The 16,004-nt window shown below is 44.1% G+C and overlaps 6 protein-coding genes across 6 annotated transcripts; 2 read left to right on the forward strand and 4 right to left on the reverse strand.

The window, feature by feature from the left end:
• Positions 1-396: 396 nt before the first annotated feature.
• N7462_004254 (alpha-mannosidase) lies at positions 397-3,807 on the forward strand (the record flags this gene model as incomplete). The annotated part of the gene is made up of 3 exons (XM_057075980.1): positions 397-542; positions 617-2,393; positions 2,452-3,807. The coding sequence occupies 3 exons, from the start codon at positions 397-399 to the stop codon at positions 3,805-3,807; spliced, it is 3,279 nt and encodes a 1,092-aa protein (XP_056935485.1).
• Positions 3,808-7,075: 3,268 nt separating this feature from the next.
• Positions 7,076-7,954, reverse strand: N7462_004255 (uncharacterized protein; the record flags this gene model as incomplete). Its single annotated transcript, XM_057075981.1, has 2 exons — positions 7,076-7,713; positions 7,774-7,954. The coding sequence occupies 2 exons, from the start codon at positions 7,952-7,954 to the stop codon at positions 7,076-7,078; spliced, it is 819 nt and encodes a 272-aa protein (XP_056935486.1).
• Positions 7,955-9,015: 1,061 nt separating this feature from the next.
• N7462_004256 (Heparinase II/III family protein) lies at positions 9,016-10,938 on the forward strand (the record flags this gene model as incomplete). Its single annotated transcript, XM_057075982.1, has 1 exon — positions 9,016-10,938. One exon carries the CDS (start codon positions 9,016-9,018, stop codon positions 10,936-10,938), a length of 1,923 nt encoding a protein of 640 aa, XP_056935487.1.
• Positions 10,939-10,986: 48 nt separating this feature from the next.
• Positions 10,987-12,093, reverse strand: N7462_004257 (Gfo/Idh/MocA family protein; the record flags this gene model as incomplete). Its single annotated transcript, XM_057075983.1, has 1 exon — positions 10,987-12,093. The coding sequence occupies one exon, from the start codon at positions 12,091-12,093 to the stop codon at positions 10,987-10,989; it is 1,107 nt and encodes a 368-aa protein (XP_056935488.1).
• Positions 12,094-12,382: 289 nt separating this feature from the next.
• On the reverse strand, positions 12,383-13,283 carry N7462_004258 (SDR family NAD(P)-dependent oxidoreductase; the record flags this gene model as incomplete). The annotated part of the gene is made up of 5 exons (XM_057075984.1): positions 12,383-12,433; positions 12,485-12,533; positions 12,584-13,053; positions 13,125-13,138; positions 13,199-13,283. 5 exons carry the CDS (start codon positions 13,281-13,283, stop codon positions 12,383-12,385), a joined length of 669 nt encoding a protein of 222 aa, XP_056935489.1.
• A 1,950-nt stretch (positions 13,284-15,233) lies between these two features.
• N7462_004259 (uncharacterized protein) lies at positions 15,234-15,491 on the reverse strand (the record flags this gene model as incomplete). The annotated part of the gene is made up of 1 exon (XM_057075985.1): positions 15,234-15,491. One exon carries the CDS (start codon positions 15,489-15,491, stop codon positions 15,234-15,236), a length of 258 nt encoding a protein of 85 aa, XP_056935490.1.
• Positions 15,492-16,004: the final 513 nt, after the last annotated feature.

Below are 16,004 nucleotides of genomic sequence, written 5' to 3' on the forward strand. Positions count from 1 at the left end.
AACGCCTTCGGTAGATGAACCAGCCATTTAGAGGTGAAATTATCCTATTGGATATCTATCTCGCTTCCACTGTCTTGGTTTTGCTAATGATCGGAATTCACAGTCCGAGGACGAATAGAATCCTGCTCACACTTGTACAATCGCCGACGGTCAAGATAGATTGGGCAAAAGAGTTACCGATCTTCACCAGAATAAGGCCTTAGCTTACGTATATGTGGATCTTCCTACTTGAATCCTGTCGGTCCTTTGGCCGTTACTAGACGTATCGGCTAAAGGTCGGGGATTAGAGTACTACTGCGGTCGCAGTGGACGTTTTCTTTTATGTCCCTGCACGATGCACCGACTTGAAAAATTAAATTCTACGATTCTTTAACTCTCTTGTAAACACATTAAATCATGTGCTCCAACAGGGCTGATGACTGCCCTCAATCATACCCGCTCCGGCCCTCGCGACCGGTGGGAAAGCGGATTGCGCGCCTTGATAAAGACCGCCTTGCGCAGCTTTATTCGCCCGGTCAGTGGGAGAAGGTAAATCTTCTCGCGTAAGTATACATAATCAAAAAATAGGCCATTATAAATGAATGGCTCTTATGGAAAGCTAACCAGGATTGACTAGGATGTTGAACGAAGGTGTATATTCCGGCCAACCCCATGTAAGACTCTTCGTTTGGCATGCCCCCAATGGGGCACGCCCAACATTCAACGAAGCTACCCATACATCCATCGAATACCAAGAAACAATGACTGGTGAAAATTTTGGCCCTTCTTGGTCCACACACTGGTTCAAAGTTTACCTTCAATTACCTCCTGAAGTCTGCAATAAGAAGCATGTAGAATTTCACTGGGACTGTAACAATGAAGCAACCCTATGGACAGAAAACGGACGACCTCTCCAAGGCCTCACTGGTCGAGGAGAGAGGATTGAGTGGGTAATTCCTGAATCATTCAAGGATGGAAAGGAACATATGATCTTTATCGAAATGGCTTGTAATGGCATGTTTGGTAATGGGCCCGGGAGGCCAATATTCAAAAATAATCCCGGGGGCGATTCTATTCAACCCCCGGACGAGACTAAGCATTTTGTTCTGTCAAAAGCAGAAATTGTTGCTATCAGCTGGGATGCAAGAATGCTTTACATGGATATCAGAGCTATTCATGACGCTGCTGTCGAATTTCCTGAGGAAAGCTGGCAGCAACACAAAGCATTGAGTGTAGGCACCCAAATCATGAACGCTTTCCGTCTTGGAGAGAATGACTCTGTTATACAATGTCGCAAGATTGCGGAGGAGTTTCTTGGATCGCAGATAAACTCTGGCGATATCTTCACAGCTCGGCAAAAAAGTGATGTTGATATTTTTGCTATTGGCCATTGTCATATTGACACCTGTTGGTTGTGGCCTTGGGCGGAAACAAAGCGAAAAGTTGTACGATCATGGATGAATCAGTGTGACCTCATGGATCGCTATCCAGAGCTCACATTTGCATGCTCACAGGCCCAGCAATTCCAATGGCTGCAGGAAGACTATCCGAGTGCTTGGGATCGTGTTAAGACGAAAGTGCAGTCAGGGCAATTCCAACCAATAGGTGGCTGTTGGGTCGAACACGATACAAATATTCCAAACGGCGAGTCACTAGTGCGTCAATTTCTCTATGGTCAGAGATTTTTCCAAAGCAATTTCGGCTTCCGGAGTCGTGTTCTCTGGCTCCCGGACTCATTCGGCTTCAGTTCCCAGCTCCCTCAATTATCGAGACAGGCTGGGATGCCATATTTTTTGACGCAAAAAATTTGTTTCAACAATATCAATCAGTTCCCACACACGACGTTCAACTGGATCGCCCTCGATGGAAGCCAGATACTAAGTCATATGCCCCCAGTTCGGACCTACACTGCCGAAGGCAATGTTGCTGATGTTCAGCGATGTGTCTCAAAACACCTTTCTCTAGACCAAGACCGTACCTCACTTATGGCCTTCGGCAAGGGTGATGGGGGTGGTGGCCCAACATGGCAGCATCTCGAACGCCTTCGGCGTTGTCGCGGAATCTCGGATACGGTTGGGCTGCTACCTCGAGTGCACGTTGGTAGCTCAACCGAAGAATTCTTTGAAAGGCTACAAACCAATGCCGAGTCCTTTCCTACGTGGTCAGGTGATTTGTACTTTGAATTGCATCGTGGAACCTACACCACCCAATCAAAAGCAAAGTACAGCAACCGGAAAGCGGAGTTTCTACTCAGGGATATCGAGCAATTGGCGACAATTGCATCTATAATTGACAAAAACTACAAGTATCCAAAAGCTGAGCTTGATAAAATGTGGCAGGGTGTTCTGCTTTGTCAGTTTCATGACTGCTTACCAGGAACTGCAATCAGAATGTGTTATGACGACTCAAATCAAGTAAGTAAGCAGAAATTCTAGGATACGGTCAATTTTGAGGCTAATATCATACGTTCAGCTGTACACCAATGTGTTCAATACCGGCCAAGAAGTTCTTCAATTCATCTACAAAACATTGGATTTAGAGCCTTTAGAAAAGTTTCCTGCAGAACCCGAGACAATACTCGCCCTCAACACGTTTTCTTGGCCACGGAATGAGATTGTCGAATTAGTGAACGCAGAGTGTGTCCTGGCCTCTGGTAATGGAAGTGCTCTGACACTCTCCCGAATCATGCCTTCATCGGCAGCTAGGCCTGTAACTGTCCGAGAGAAATCTCTTGGGGTTTTTGAACTGCACAGTGAACAACTGTCAGTCACAGTTGATAATGGTTGTATAACTTCCTTATATGATATTAAAGCTGATCGGGAAATTATTCCACCGGGTAGCCGAGGAAATCAATTTGTTATCTTCGACGACAAGCCAATATATTGGCAGGCTTGGGATGTCGAAGTCTATCACCTGGACACACGTCGGGAGCTGAAGAACACCAAGACATCCATCACTGAGGATACATACAATCGCGTGGGCGTGACAACGGTGACACAAATCAGTCCTCAGAGTTCCATCCGCTGTACAATATCTTTGTCAACTGCATTCGCAAATACAGACAGTTTTGTCGAATGCACAGCAGTGGTTGACTGGCATGAGACCATGAAATTCCTGAAGGTCGAATTTCCGGTAGATATTCGAAGCACAGATGCCACATATGAGACACAGTATGGAGTGATCAAGAGGCCGACACATTACAATACGTCATGGGATATGGCGAAGTTTGAGGTCTGCTGCCACAAATTTGCTGATCTTTCTGAGCATAATTACGGTGTCTCTATCCTCAACGATAGTAAATATGGCTTTGCAACAGCGGGAAATGTGATGAGGCTCTCTCTTCTTCGCTCCCCAAAGGCACCAGATGATACTGCAGATATGGGAGTACACCGTATTAAGTGGGCTATCATGCCGCATAAAGGTGCATTAGGCTCTAGCACTGTGCGGGCGGCGTTCAACTTCAACAATCCTCTTCGGCTTTTTACAACGAAATCCCAAAATCCGGTACTGAAAAGCTTTCCCATCGTGATTGATGGTGACGATAGTATAGTTCTGGATACTATAAAGCGCGGTGAAGATGATGAAGATATCAGTACTGGCAACCTCCCAGTAAGGAACGGACGAAGTGTGATACTTCGTGTCTATGAATCACTCGGTGGGCTATCTCGGGGAACAGTGAGAACAATTTGGAATATCACCAAAGTCTTCAGAACAAATCTACTAGAGGATGATGGTGAGGAGGTTATATTAAACGATGGGGCCTTTTCCATCAGTTTGGGCCCTTTCCAAGTCAGCACGTATCGACTATGCTTGGCCGAGGAAAATTGAAATCGGAAATCGTTGTGTGTTTTCAAATATCTTTCACAACTCTAATTTCATACTTCAATGAGATTTTGAATCGATTCATGGTGCAATATGCTGAGCTAGACCTCAGACGTTAGTCCCTTTGAGATTAAAAAGAACATGCTTCTAGATAAGGTGCAGTCTCCATATTATGATAAGCCACGACCCTGAGAGGATTACCCTTATATTCAATGAATAAGGGTTCTATCTTCTCAAAAGTTTCCTTATATTATCATACAAATTGACATCATTTCTCCATCGAGCCCAGACCTAGTTGACAAGATTTCTAACATATTAATACGTACTTAATCAGTACACGTAATCAACGGAAAGAGAAATGCTATTGATTATTGTCATCTAGCTGCAAACCGGGTCCAGCCTCTGGGGATATTTGGAGTGCTAGGGGGGGACATAGAACTATATAGAAGGAATACTGTTTAGTTTTCTGCCCTATGAGAGCGGGACAGTCTTATATACATCAATCTCGGGCCAACCTGCCGACAATTAGGATCATTTCAGGTAGTGTAGGATTAGAGGTAAACCCATTCAACGTTTTGGCATTAAGTCGTTTCTGGATTATTGTTGCTTGAGATGCATCTTACTCTGAAGAACTTCATGTCATTTGTACTAGCTCTGTATAGGCCGCTTGCTCAGCTTCTCCAACACTCGAGATGCTTCTTGCAAGAGCTCCCAGCGGCAGTCAGCCAACGCATCCCGTGCTGCAAGTAGTAACTCTGTTATCTTAGCGGTATTAAGTAATTTATGCATGCCGTTTTGAGGTATACTTGACAGATATTGATCCTGACAGTCCAGAATTGACAAATCATTTGAAGGAGAAGCCAGCCGTGTAATGGAAAGCGACTCTTTTGCCACCGCACCTTGGGCCCATAAAGTTAGTACGGCAATATATAGGCACCAGGGTCGCGGAGCAATTGGATCCAGACATGCCCTATACTTTCCTCCAGAAAACAAGGTCTCTCGAACAAGTAAGAGAGAATAGCGAGTTGCTTGGTGGGAGGATTCGGTAGAAAACCAGGACACTAGCCTGGTCTTTATATCATTGTAGTCTTCCCAGACACCAATGCTATCTAATTTTGATGGCTGAGTAGAAAGTGTAATGAGGTCAGTGGCCCTAACGTGTAGAGTAATCTGAGCCATTCGATAGAGGGTGCAGCCGCCGTAAGGCATAGAGATGGCTGTAGAGAGACCAGACATTCCGCCCAAGATTCAAGAGCACGACTTAGGATTGTCGACCAGGATGACGAGAAGTTCATCAAAGAATCCTGCACTTCAAACAAGCCCCCAGCTGGAGAATACGAGCTACAAAGCCTCGGGATATTATGTCCAATCCCCAAGGTCGAAAGTGATGTTCGTTGAAAATGGACTTGGAGAGATATCAATCCATGTAGAATGATGAATTGAGAAAACTCACTGTGTGAACCTGGCACCCAGACTTCCATGATTAGATATTTGAGAGTTGATATAAAATCTGTTGAGGACGTATCTTCTAAGTAATAGCATTCAATCCATGCCTCCAGGGAAGAACACTCCCAAAGTTCTTCTTTGCATGGAAGCGCCATTTTCATATCATTGACAGAGAGTATAGGGCAATGACCGAACATGCACGCATGTTGAGAGTCCATGCAAAATGCGAAAAATGCTGTACGGCGCCAGGATTCCTCAAAAATCCATTGGTTCCATCGCTTTGCGATAGAAGCTTCTGCATCAAGCTTTTGGGCGGTTAGATCAACATCGGGCCAGCTTTGCTTCATTGACTGAATCAGCCTGTCAGTGAACCATAACAATTGCATAGTGCAAATATTGAGCTTGTACCGTTATAATTGCAGCATGGAAAACTTGCGTCAACTCGAAGCTTTTGCGAGATGACATCATTTTTCCTTGTGCCTGGAGTAGTAGCAATGCTTGAAGGCACCACAAGGGCAATGGAGGATTGAAAGATTCACACTGACAGTTTAGTACTCAATCCATAGAGAATAGGATAGAACCTCCTTTTCCGGCGTCTTACATTTATGATCATGAAACGCAAATCGTCACTGACTCGCTGTCCGAGTAGAAAAAGAGTGTCATCTCCTATCAGTGTGGAGCCCAGGGCAACCAGAGCACCCAACAGAATAGAGGGAGTATTTTCAGGTGTGAGTGTTGATTGATGCAAAATAGGAAAATGTGGATGATAATGCTGGAAATATAATCCATGGAAAAGTTGGATATTCTTCACCTCAAAGAAGGCAGAATTCAACAAGCCGGGATCAAGCTTACTGAGGTCCTGGAGGAGACGATCTCTGGTGGCTGACCAAATATTTTTATTGTGATTCGACATGTTTACTTGACCGAGGTCACACAGAGTCGTCTTATCTCCAAGATGTTGATAGTTCCGAAATGCGACGTCTACCTCGGAGAATTCTGGCCACCCATCGACGGGTGTCTCTAGAAAGGATCCAAAAGTCCAGTCAACATTATCATCGGAATTTTGGATAGGTGCTGGTTGACTAAAAGTGCCCGTGGTAATTTCCTGCTCTTGGATAACAGCAACCTCTGGTAGAGGACTGCTGCCCGGAGAATCATGTGTCTCTAAGTGCTCTTGATCAGGCTCATCACAATCAATTTTGTTCGTTTGTTCTTCACTTGGGCTTGGATTAGATATAGCGACTTCCGATATCGCTGATACGTCGATTGTTTCTATCGGCGGACGCAAGGTGTTTCTTTCATGTCGCAATTTGTGTCGTCGATATAAATCTCGACGAACAAACACCCGGGCGCAGATGTCACATGTAAATATTTGCTCAGGCGAATCTAACTCACTATGAGTACTTATCCATGTCTATCCAGAGCCTCTAAAAGCTTACGATTTAAGCCATGACGCCGAAGGTGCTCTTTGCGCAAGAACGCACGGTCGCAACCAGGATGTGCACAGATATGAGTACGAAGATTCTCAATATTTGCATTCATCTTTGAGAGTTATATAAGCTTGGTACCGTGGCATGGTGTAATCAAATGCACTCGCAAAAGTGGAAAGAATAGTATTTAATAGAAACCCCCACTCCTGGAATCCCTGTTCGCTTAGCGATGATTGAGTTGTTATTTGCTCCTCAATATCAACTATCGAACGCCGTGGCTGAGCACAGAACTTAGTAAAGAATTTCCCGCCAATCACAGTGAGATCAAATGTTCCTGCTTGAGATAGGTGAGATAGGCGAACAGCCTGGTATTCTGATTACCGAAAGATACTTTCATTTCATGGATTACTTCCTTCCTCTCTCTGTTCTTTGACGTATTCAGTCTCCTGACCAGCATGTGCGGGGAGGTCACGTATCTTCCATGCGAATGGAATGGCCCAGAGAAGCGAGAAGACAACAATCGACCAATCGACTGCAAACTCTATGTTGTAGTTCGTCTTATCCGAGTTGACTTTTGACGCAATAGCTCCTCCAACGGCTTCCATGCATTTGAAGGCACCTACATACCGCGCCGCTTGCTCTGGAGACTCGTGGGACAGATACCCAATAGTCCAGTAGACCAAGGTCTGCCATATAGCATCGAAGCAACCGTAAAAAAAGTATAGAAGAAATGGACCTGCAAATTTGGCTCCCGAAGAAACCAAGTCCATATCATTTAGAGCGTAATAATCACTGTTAGGAGCACGTCGAAGTTGTGCAGCAAGACCCCCAGCCCAGACAATCATTGATATAACAGCAGTGATGGCGAAGCCCCAAAGGCCGCGCTGCCGTCGATTCATATACTTGTTGTCAAGGAATAGGCCGAATAGATAACTTGAGAACATCTGAGCAAGCCAGTACATTGCCCCATTAAAGCTTCGCGTGCGGATTGTGAATAGTTTAGCATTGTAGGTGTTCTGCTGGTAGTTGTAGGCATCTAACAAGTCACGTTAATATACAAGTATTCCTTGATTTTGCAATTGAATCATTGACTCACAATTTGCTGTAATCCAAAATGGGATAAGCGAGATGACTCTCCAGTCTTTGAAGACATTTATGACAGCCTTAAGCTCCCCCCAGACGTGTGGCTTACGCTCAACGGCAGCACGAGAATTGTCTTCACGCACAACATCTTGAGGCCTTAATAGAGCCAGGGAACAACTACACCCAGCGGCCATGATGCACATGAAAGCGATGTAGGTGCCATCAGATACGGTCCCTGACTGGGAATGAAAATTGAGACCAAACGAAATCATCGATCCTAAAAAGCCACCTAGACTATATTCACGACTGTTAGTGAAAATCCACCTCCCAGTCAGTAGTCAAACAACTCACTTAAAAATAATCCAGAATATGCCGATCATCCTTCCTTGCTGATGGGGCAAGGGGTAGCCAGTCATGATTGCACCTTGTGCGATCCATAAAAGAGATGCTCCGATACCTAATAAAGCACTGCTGCCTATCACGAAACCTTGGTTTCCAGTATGGCTGTAGGCTAATAGAGACCCCGCGTACAATACATATGGCAGTCCCCCTATGAGTATGGTCCATTTTGGTCCCAGTATATTGGTCAAAGCTGGGGCGACGAGTATATTTCCAACAGCGCTCACTGACGACAATGCGATATGACCCTTAGCTTGAGTCGTCGTGTCAAGTTGACCTCCTCCCCCAATTCCAGAAAGCGCATTGTACATGCCAGGGCAGCTGGTTAGCTTTTTAGCGGGAGCTCTCTCGGAGGGATTCTTTTAGTATGCGTACCCAAATGCCACAAAGCTGACCATAATAACCTGCCAAAACGGGGAATTATACCGTGAATACGAGATTTTTCGACTCGAGCCGTCAGTCATATCACTTGGGCCATCCTCTCGGGAGACAGGATTTGTACTCTTCATTCTATGCACTGATTCCATAACGAGATGATTAAAATCTGTGTCAATAATCCGAACATACTTTTTTTTCCTCGGCTCATCTCATCTTAAAAGCATGCAAGTCTCATTTGCCGAGAACAAATCTCCCCGCGCAATTTGCGGGATAATCTTATTTCTTGGTCCTTCAAACACGTTATTTGCTCTGGGGAGATATGAGCCAATCATACTTGGGGTGGGATGATAATAAGATAGTGGCGCAGACTAAATGAACCCGCGGGAGAGGCCTAAGCACTTCCGAAATAGGATGGATATTTGTTCTATATTATATACGAAAGTTGTTGAATCCATTTTTAGCACCAAGCATTTTCAAAATGTATTTCCTATCGACAGTCAAGAAGCTCGTTATTTTCGGATCATTGGGCACAGCGTCGGCGGCATATATCGACTTTACAAGTCTGCCGTCACATCCGAGACTGTTATTCACCCAGGAACGTGTGAAAGCGGTACTATCAATGAATGGAAGCGACACATACTACAGAGGAATTCTTGCATCATTGAAAGATACGGCAGATTCTGCTGTGGCTTCTCCTTTATCTCTTACCTCTGCAACTGCCTGGTCGAGCACTATTCGAATGAATGTTGGTGCCGTGGCGGGCACCTTTCTGCTGACCAACGATACCATATACTCCGATTGGGTTGCTGATAGCATAATTTTGCTTTCAAAACTTTCAGATTGGGATACGTCAAACTTTTTGACCACCGCAGACATTGCTATGACTGTATCAATTGGCTACGACTGGACCTATGATGTATTGACAGCAGATCAACGCAAGGAAGTTGAATCTGCTATCGCCACGAAATCTCTTGTACCAGCTCTAAACTCCTCGATTAATTCGTGGAGTGAACACACCAACAACTGGGCTCAAGTCACACATGGGTGTTTGATTATTGCGGCTCTTGCGATTGGAGATACCGATACCACCGTTGCGGACAGTATTATGGACTTCTCTTTCCCCAAGCTAAACGTTTCTTTGGAACAATATGCCCCAGATGGAGGCTGGATCGAAGGTTATTCATATGGAACATATGCCGGGATATTTTTGGGGCTGATGATGGGGAGCTTGGAGACGGCAACGGGGGACGATCTTGGCATATCCAAGCTACCAGGAATGAGCAACCTCGGGACGTGGCTTACACATGGCTTCGGTCAGACCGGAGGATTCAGCTGGGCTGACGGTGCTTGGACATTCTCAAATGCTAACAGCCTATGGAGTGTCGGCTACTGGGCGCAAAAGTTTAATTCGCCTGAATGGCTCCAGGGGATGTTGTCTCGATTCAGCACAAAAGAAGCGGCGACATTCCAAGCTTTTGTTTTCTATAACTCTAGTTTTATGAGCCCCAATATCCTACCTACTATGCCGAGATACAATCAATTTGCTGGTACAGCTGGGATGACCTACCGCACGTCATGGGAGGACTCCAACGGATGGTTTTTTGGTTTCATGGGAGGTTTCAATGGACGTTCTCATGGCCATCTTGATGCGGGATCTTTTGTTATTGACTATCAAGGCTATCGATGGGCGGAACTATTGGGCTCAGACAGCTACAGCTTAACGCAATATTTTGTTGGTCCTCGTCGCTGGACATATTACCGATGCAGAAGCGAAGGTGCAAATACTCTCAGCATCTCGAATACAACTCAATCTGCTTTGCACTTTGCCAACCAAATTCCTTCAGCAAACAATTCTTTACGCTGGGTAGGTAGCTTTGATAATTCGAGTCGCTTTGGAATTGCAAACCTCTCTGAAGCGTACGCGAATGTGACTTCCTCTGTACTTCGAGGAGTGGCATTCTTAAACGGCTCACAGATACTTATTCGTGATGAAATACATGCTTTAAAGGCAGTTGACATTGCAACGAGTTGGCACACCGTGGCTTCTGTCAACATCGACTCCAATAATAGAAGCGCAACGCTCACCCAGGGATCAGTGGTTATGAATCTCACTCTGCTATCACCTCCTGGGGCGTTTCTGGAGTTAGAGGATACGAATCCATGCAATTCATATAGCCCTTGTGCAGAGGCAACTAATACTGGAATATATAACCTAGCGGTTAGGCTTGCCAGTTTGACGACTGAGGCGAATATCTCGGTGGTTTTGATGGAAAGTGGAAATGAAATTATACAGTTCAATAGGCCGTTAAGCCAATGGTATCCCAGGTGTGAGGTAGATTGCTGGGATTCCGCAAATATCGATGATCCATATTGGCTTAGAAACTCTGAAATTTACTATTGAGAAATATACTTCTTTATCTTCAGATGGCTTTTTATCAAGTGGAAATGATCATTCTTCAATTGTAATCCATGACCTCTTCTCAGCCGACTCGTACAGTTTCTGAAACAAATGAAGCACATTAAACGCAGCCTTTTCATTGCAATTCGTCAACCCTTCATCTCGCGACTGTATGCGTCGAAAGAATGAATCCATTTGTTTAATAAAGGCGGCTTGAAGCATCTCACCCTTCTTATGGATTGTTTCAGGAAACAAATCGTTTCGGCCCTTTTTCCACTCACCCTTTGCATCCTTAAGTAGGAGATAGCCCCCAGGGGTATCAAAATTCAGGTGCAGAGCCCCCTGCACACCGTAGATATCCATTGTCCAATCATCGAGATATCCACTAGGCTCCCATGCTGTGAAGTCAAGATGGACATTTTTTGTCTTGTATTCCAGAATAGCTGAGGCAATATCTTCGTATTCAAGTGTTCCGATTGCTTTCATAGGATTGAGCTCCTTCTGTTCAAAAAGTCCCGGGACCCAAGAGTATCCAGAGTGGGGTTTCTCCTTCGGTAGCTTTCGTATCGAGGCAACCACCTGGGTCGGGAGGCCGAAAAGATCAGTCGCAGTCTCTACAACATGCCCACCTAGACTATAGAAAAAGCCGCCAATATTATGAATATTTGATTGCCAAGCTTCCGCTCCGGCGCCTCCAGGGCAGCCACCATGGAATCTGGCTTCAGTGATATGGCCCAAAAGCGATGTTCGCAGAACGTTGCGGGCAAACTCGACGATCTCGAGGTAATGTAGTTCCCAACCAACTTCGAATATAACTCCGTGGGCCTCAATCTGTGGGATCAGCTTGTTGAATTGCTCTGGATGAGCAGCACCAGGCTTCTCTACGAAGATTCCCTTGGCACCACTTGCAATAGCTGATTGAATATAGCTTGGATTCTGAACATCTTCACCATGAATGAATACGGCGTCAAAGTCCAAGCTGAGAAGCTCCACTGGATCAGTGAAACGTGTGCAATTGACATGCTTTTGCATTTCACGTGACACATTTTCGTCGCTGTCGAAGTATCCTAGAATAGTCATATGTCGGTCTTGAAGATATTTAATGCGGTGAAAAATATGAGGATGGCTTGTTCCAAGTAAAATGACTTTCGAATTCATGATGAGGCAATGTTTCCGTTACTGAATTTCATGCTGAGCCAGGGAGCGACTATTTGACTATAAGATTCATCCCGCGTAACAGTAACTTCGCCAGATACATAGTGAGATGGGCTTATCATGATAAAAGTGCGCCTGGAAATAATAATCATTCTGTTAGTTGGGTTTTTGTCCAAATTGCACGGATAAGAGTTATATTGTCTTTCTAGTCTAATTTTGTCTCTTTTGAGGCTCCAGAGCAGGATTTCTCTTGTATTGAGTATTGGTCAGCTTAGAATATGTTACATTTCGCCTAGCTCGGATAAGATAGAACTTTGGAATACCCTCCATCCACCAAATATGTCTGAAGAGAGGTTAGCTAGTTGCTATGAAATTTCTTTTTCAATGAACTCACTCCTCCAGTTGTAAAGCCTCCTTCGGTAACTGATAAGAACTCAATCCATCTGCGAGTACAATGAGTCTAAATATAAGATCATCAATCGAGGTAGCTTACCGTGCAATGTCTTCTCCTTTTCCGATTCTACCTACAGGGTGCGCATCGTGGAGTGCTTTGCTTTTGCCATATCCCCATTCCGGCGCATACTCGCTCTGGAAATCTCTATCTAGGCTCTCTCGAATCGTTTTGCCATCTGGCAAAGCACTTTCGTCTCTTTCACATCGAACATCAACCATCCCAGGACTCACCACATGGACTCGAATCTCAGGCCCAAGACTGACTGCCATGGCCATAGAAAGGCCTTCGATTCCTGCTTTTGACGCCGCATACGCTTCACCGTGCTTGCCTTGCTGTATGGCGCGACAGCTGGAAAGGTTGATTATCACCCCACCGCCAGAAGCCTTCACAAGGTGGGGAATTGCTTGTTGAGAAACACGATATGTGCCAACAAGATTCACTTGAAGAATGCGCTCAAAATCCGATGTTGGAACCTGATCCATTCGAATCCCAGCACGCATAAACTGGCTCTAGTCAAAAAGTCAGCGTATATGAAAGAAGGCAAATATAGAAAAGGTAGCTAGAATGAACATGCGCATACATTGATTCCCGCATCTTGAAATCAAAACAGGTTAGTAATAGAAATAACTCAACTTCAGAATCAGGCCGTCATACTATTGATGAGAACGTCAAGTGATCCGAACTCTTGTACACATTTCTCAACAGCCGCAATGACTTGATCCTGGTCTGATGTATCCATCAAGGCGAATTTTATATTATCATGCAAACCAGGACTTATGGTAGACGGAAGATGTTTCGAACATGTCTCGTTGAGAAATAAATCATTGTAGTCTGTCAGAAAGACTCGGTGCCCTTTCATCAGAAGATACCGAGCCGTGACTCTCCCAAGACCACTCCCAGCACCAGTGATGAAAAATACCTTGGACATAACTATGTCCTCAATGCTGTTCAAATAAATAAGCCTATTAAATCTTTGTTCTAAAAATAAAGGAAAAGGCAAGAGTAGAAGCAGAACGAACAGACAAAATTGAAACCCATTTAACGTGAACATGGGTTGAGCTTAGCTTCATTACCGAATCTTAAGCCCCTCATTTCATATCCCGCGCAAGAACGCGGGATATTTGGTAGCGGGGTCTTTATCAATTGATTTAGCTTTCAATGGTGCCGTATTTTACTTGCGGGGTAATCTTGCGGTCACAACCAAGATAACTATCTTTAATTCTGACTCGTGGATTATTATATGCAAGACTTTGGATGGTTAACCGTCAACCCCTATCAAACCGTCATGTACTTGAGGGCTAAAGCTTTGCTCCCAATGGCCTTATAATCGCATCGCCCTTGTGATTATTCGCTCCGAGATATCTCTATTGCTTTCAGAGCCAATGTTCTCTATTATGAAAGCTACAGAATTTTTTCAAGGGGATGAGTCCCTCCAAGGCATTATGATAATAGGGACTACGTAGAAATATCAAGGTAATCACTGCCCTGAGCCATGCGTTAACACTGATAGTTCTGAGATGCTAGCTCCGTAAGGCACAAGATAGACGATCATACTTTTTGAATAACTCATCCTTGGAATTTCCCTTATATATCGCCGATGTGCTTATTTGCAACCGGAATATTTGATTTTGTATTAATAAATAAGTTAGATGGTTAACAAATCATAGGCAGTATGATTGGTGAGGAATACATAGAAGAAGCTACTATTAAGGGGTGAATATAGGGTGAGGCTGTATGTGGTCGGATCGACATGACCCGCGAACTCACCAAACACTGAATATTTTTTATAGTAGATACATGATTTCGTCAGGTCGTTTAAAGCCCTTATTGAAGAGTGCATAGCGGTTGCATTAACAGTTTCAGTTGATGATTGTGTGTTAGAGATCTCCGAGATTGTGCAACATATAGTATTATTACACTTCATGTGTTACATAGGCTTAGTGCGGTACATATAGCGTATCTATCTGTTTCAATAGATATATACTGGAATTACTTCGTATGTAGGAGATTAATGGGAGAAGTCGAGATCGGACGGAGGACTATAGCGGATATTCGTTCATGAAACTAAAACCCACTCCCAACAGCCGCAATGGACCAAGAAAAGATATACTGTACTATTTATTTAGAGACGCAGAACGGAATACCAATCAAATAGCAATCAAATAGCAAGCAAATGGCCAGCAAATGGTAAAGCAAATGGTAAGCAAATAGCAATCAAGAAGCTCTCGAGAAGCAATAAATCAATCAGAAATCAAACCAACTCAAACATCATTTGAATACTTAGGTAGTGAAAATCTTTGGTGCTCAAATCTATATGGTTTTAGTCATTATAATATATTCTTGTGTTCAATGTTCAAGGATGACTGACCTTGCCCTCTCTAGCAATAGATCTTGTCCTCAATGTCATCACAGATCCACTGATCCCCAGACTGGTGCTGTTCGCATTGAACGGGGATATCAAATTGGTAGCTTGAGAAAATTAGACCAAAATTACTTCTACAATAATGATTTAATTCACTTACCGATTACCGGCCGTGTTCACGTACGTGACCGGGATATTATACTTGTAGTTCCGATCTCCGCTTCCCGACTGTTCTCCATTCTGGTTATCCGTCCAGTCGTAATTCAGAGAACCCGATGTAGAGCACTCTTCAAACCAAGTTAATAAATAATAAGACCAAAGAATACTTTAGAGTGAGAACATACGGAGAGTACCACTGTCAAGTACCACGGTATTACCGAGATTCTTATCTCCCTTGAAGATATTACCCGTGCATATCTCGACATCGTTATCCGTGACAGTCATCCAACCATATGCAGTGCCAAAGTTATCCACCGAACGGGTATTTCCGTAGAGCTGGCCAGTGAATACAATGCATCCCAGAGCAGGAGATAGAAGGCCTAGAAAGACAGCCGAAGGCAAAGCTTTGAGACCGAAGGCAACCATTGTGATGAAGTGAAAAAGAAAGATCGTTTTGTCTCTAAAAGGCTTTCGATGAAGGCTCTGTATTGAAGAGATTGCTGTGTTGATGATGATGATTTCATTTGAGGGGCAAATATGACTCCTTTTATATACACTGGCCTGCTTCTAATCTTTGATAGTGTCTTGTAATCACTTTTTGGGCGAGAAACACGCCTGTCTCTAACGATTGTTACCAAACATTCCTACAATAGAACTTGAGTCTCCAAAAATAGCTCATTTGGATAGTTTGTACATTAATTTACTATTATAGTGGAATATTTGGGAGACCGGAGACCGCCGGTCAGCATCGAGCCCGGAAGAAGTTGGGAATAATGAGAATATCGGCATTAATAACTTAAATATAGTAGAAATAAAGGAGCCAAGATCAGTTGAACCCTGACCCTAGACCTCTTAAGTCCGTAGTTCAATACTACGCAAATCTATTTTTGTGTTTCTTCGACGATTCCACCTATCCAGGCTGCATGACAGTGTAAAGCG

This window comes from Penicillium macrosclerotiorum, assembly GCF_028827735.1.
Source record: "Penicillium macrosclerotiorum strain IBT 26536 chromosome Unknown utg000003l_segment0_segment0, whole genome shotgun sequence".
NCBI classification, from domain to species: Eukaryota; Fungi; Ascomycota; class Eurotiomycetes; order Eurotiales; family Aspergillaceae; genus Penicillium; species Penicillium macrosclerotiorum.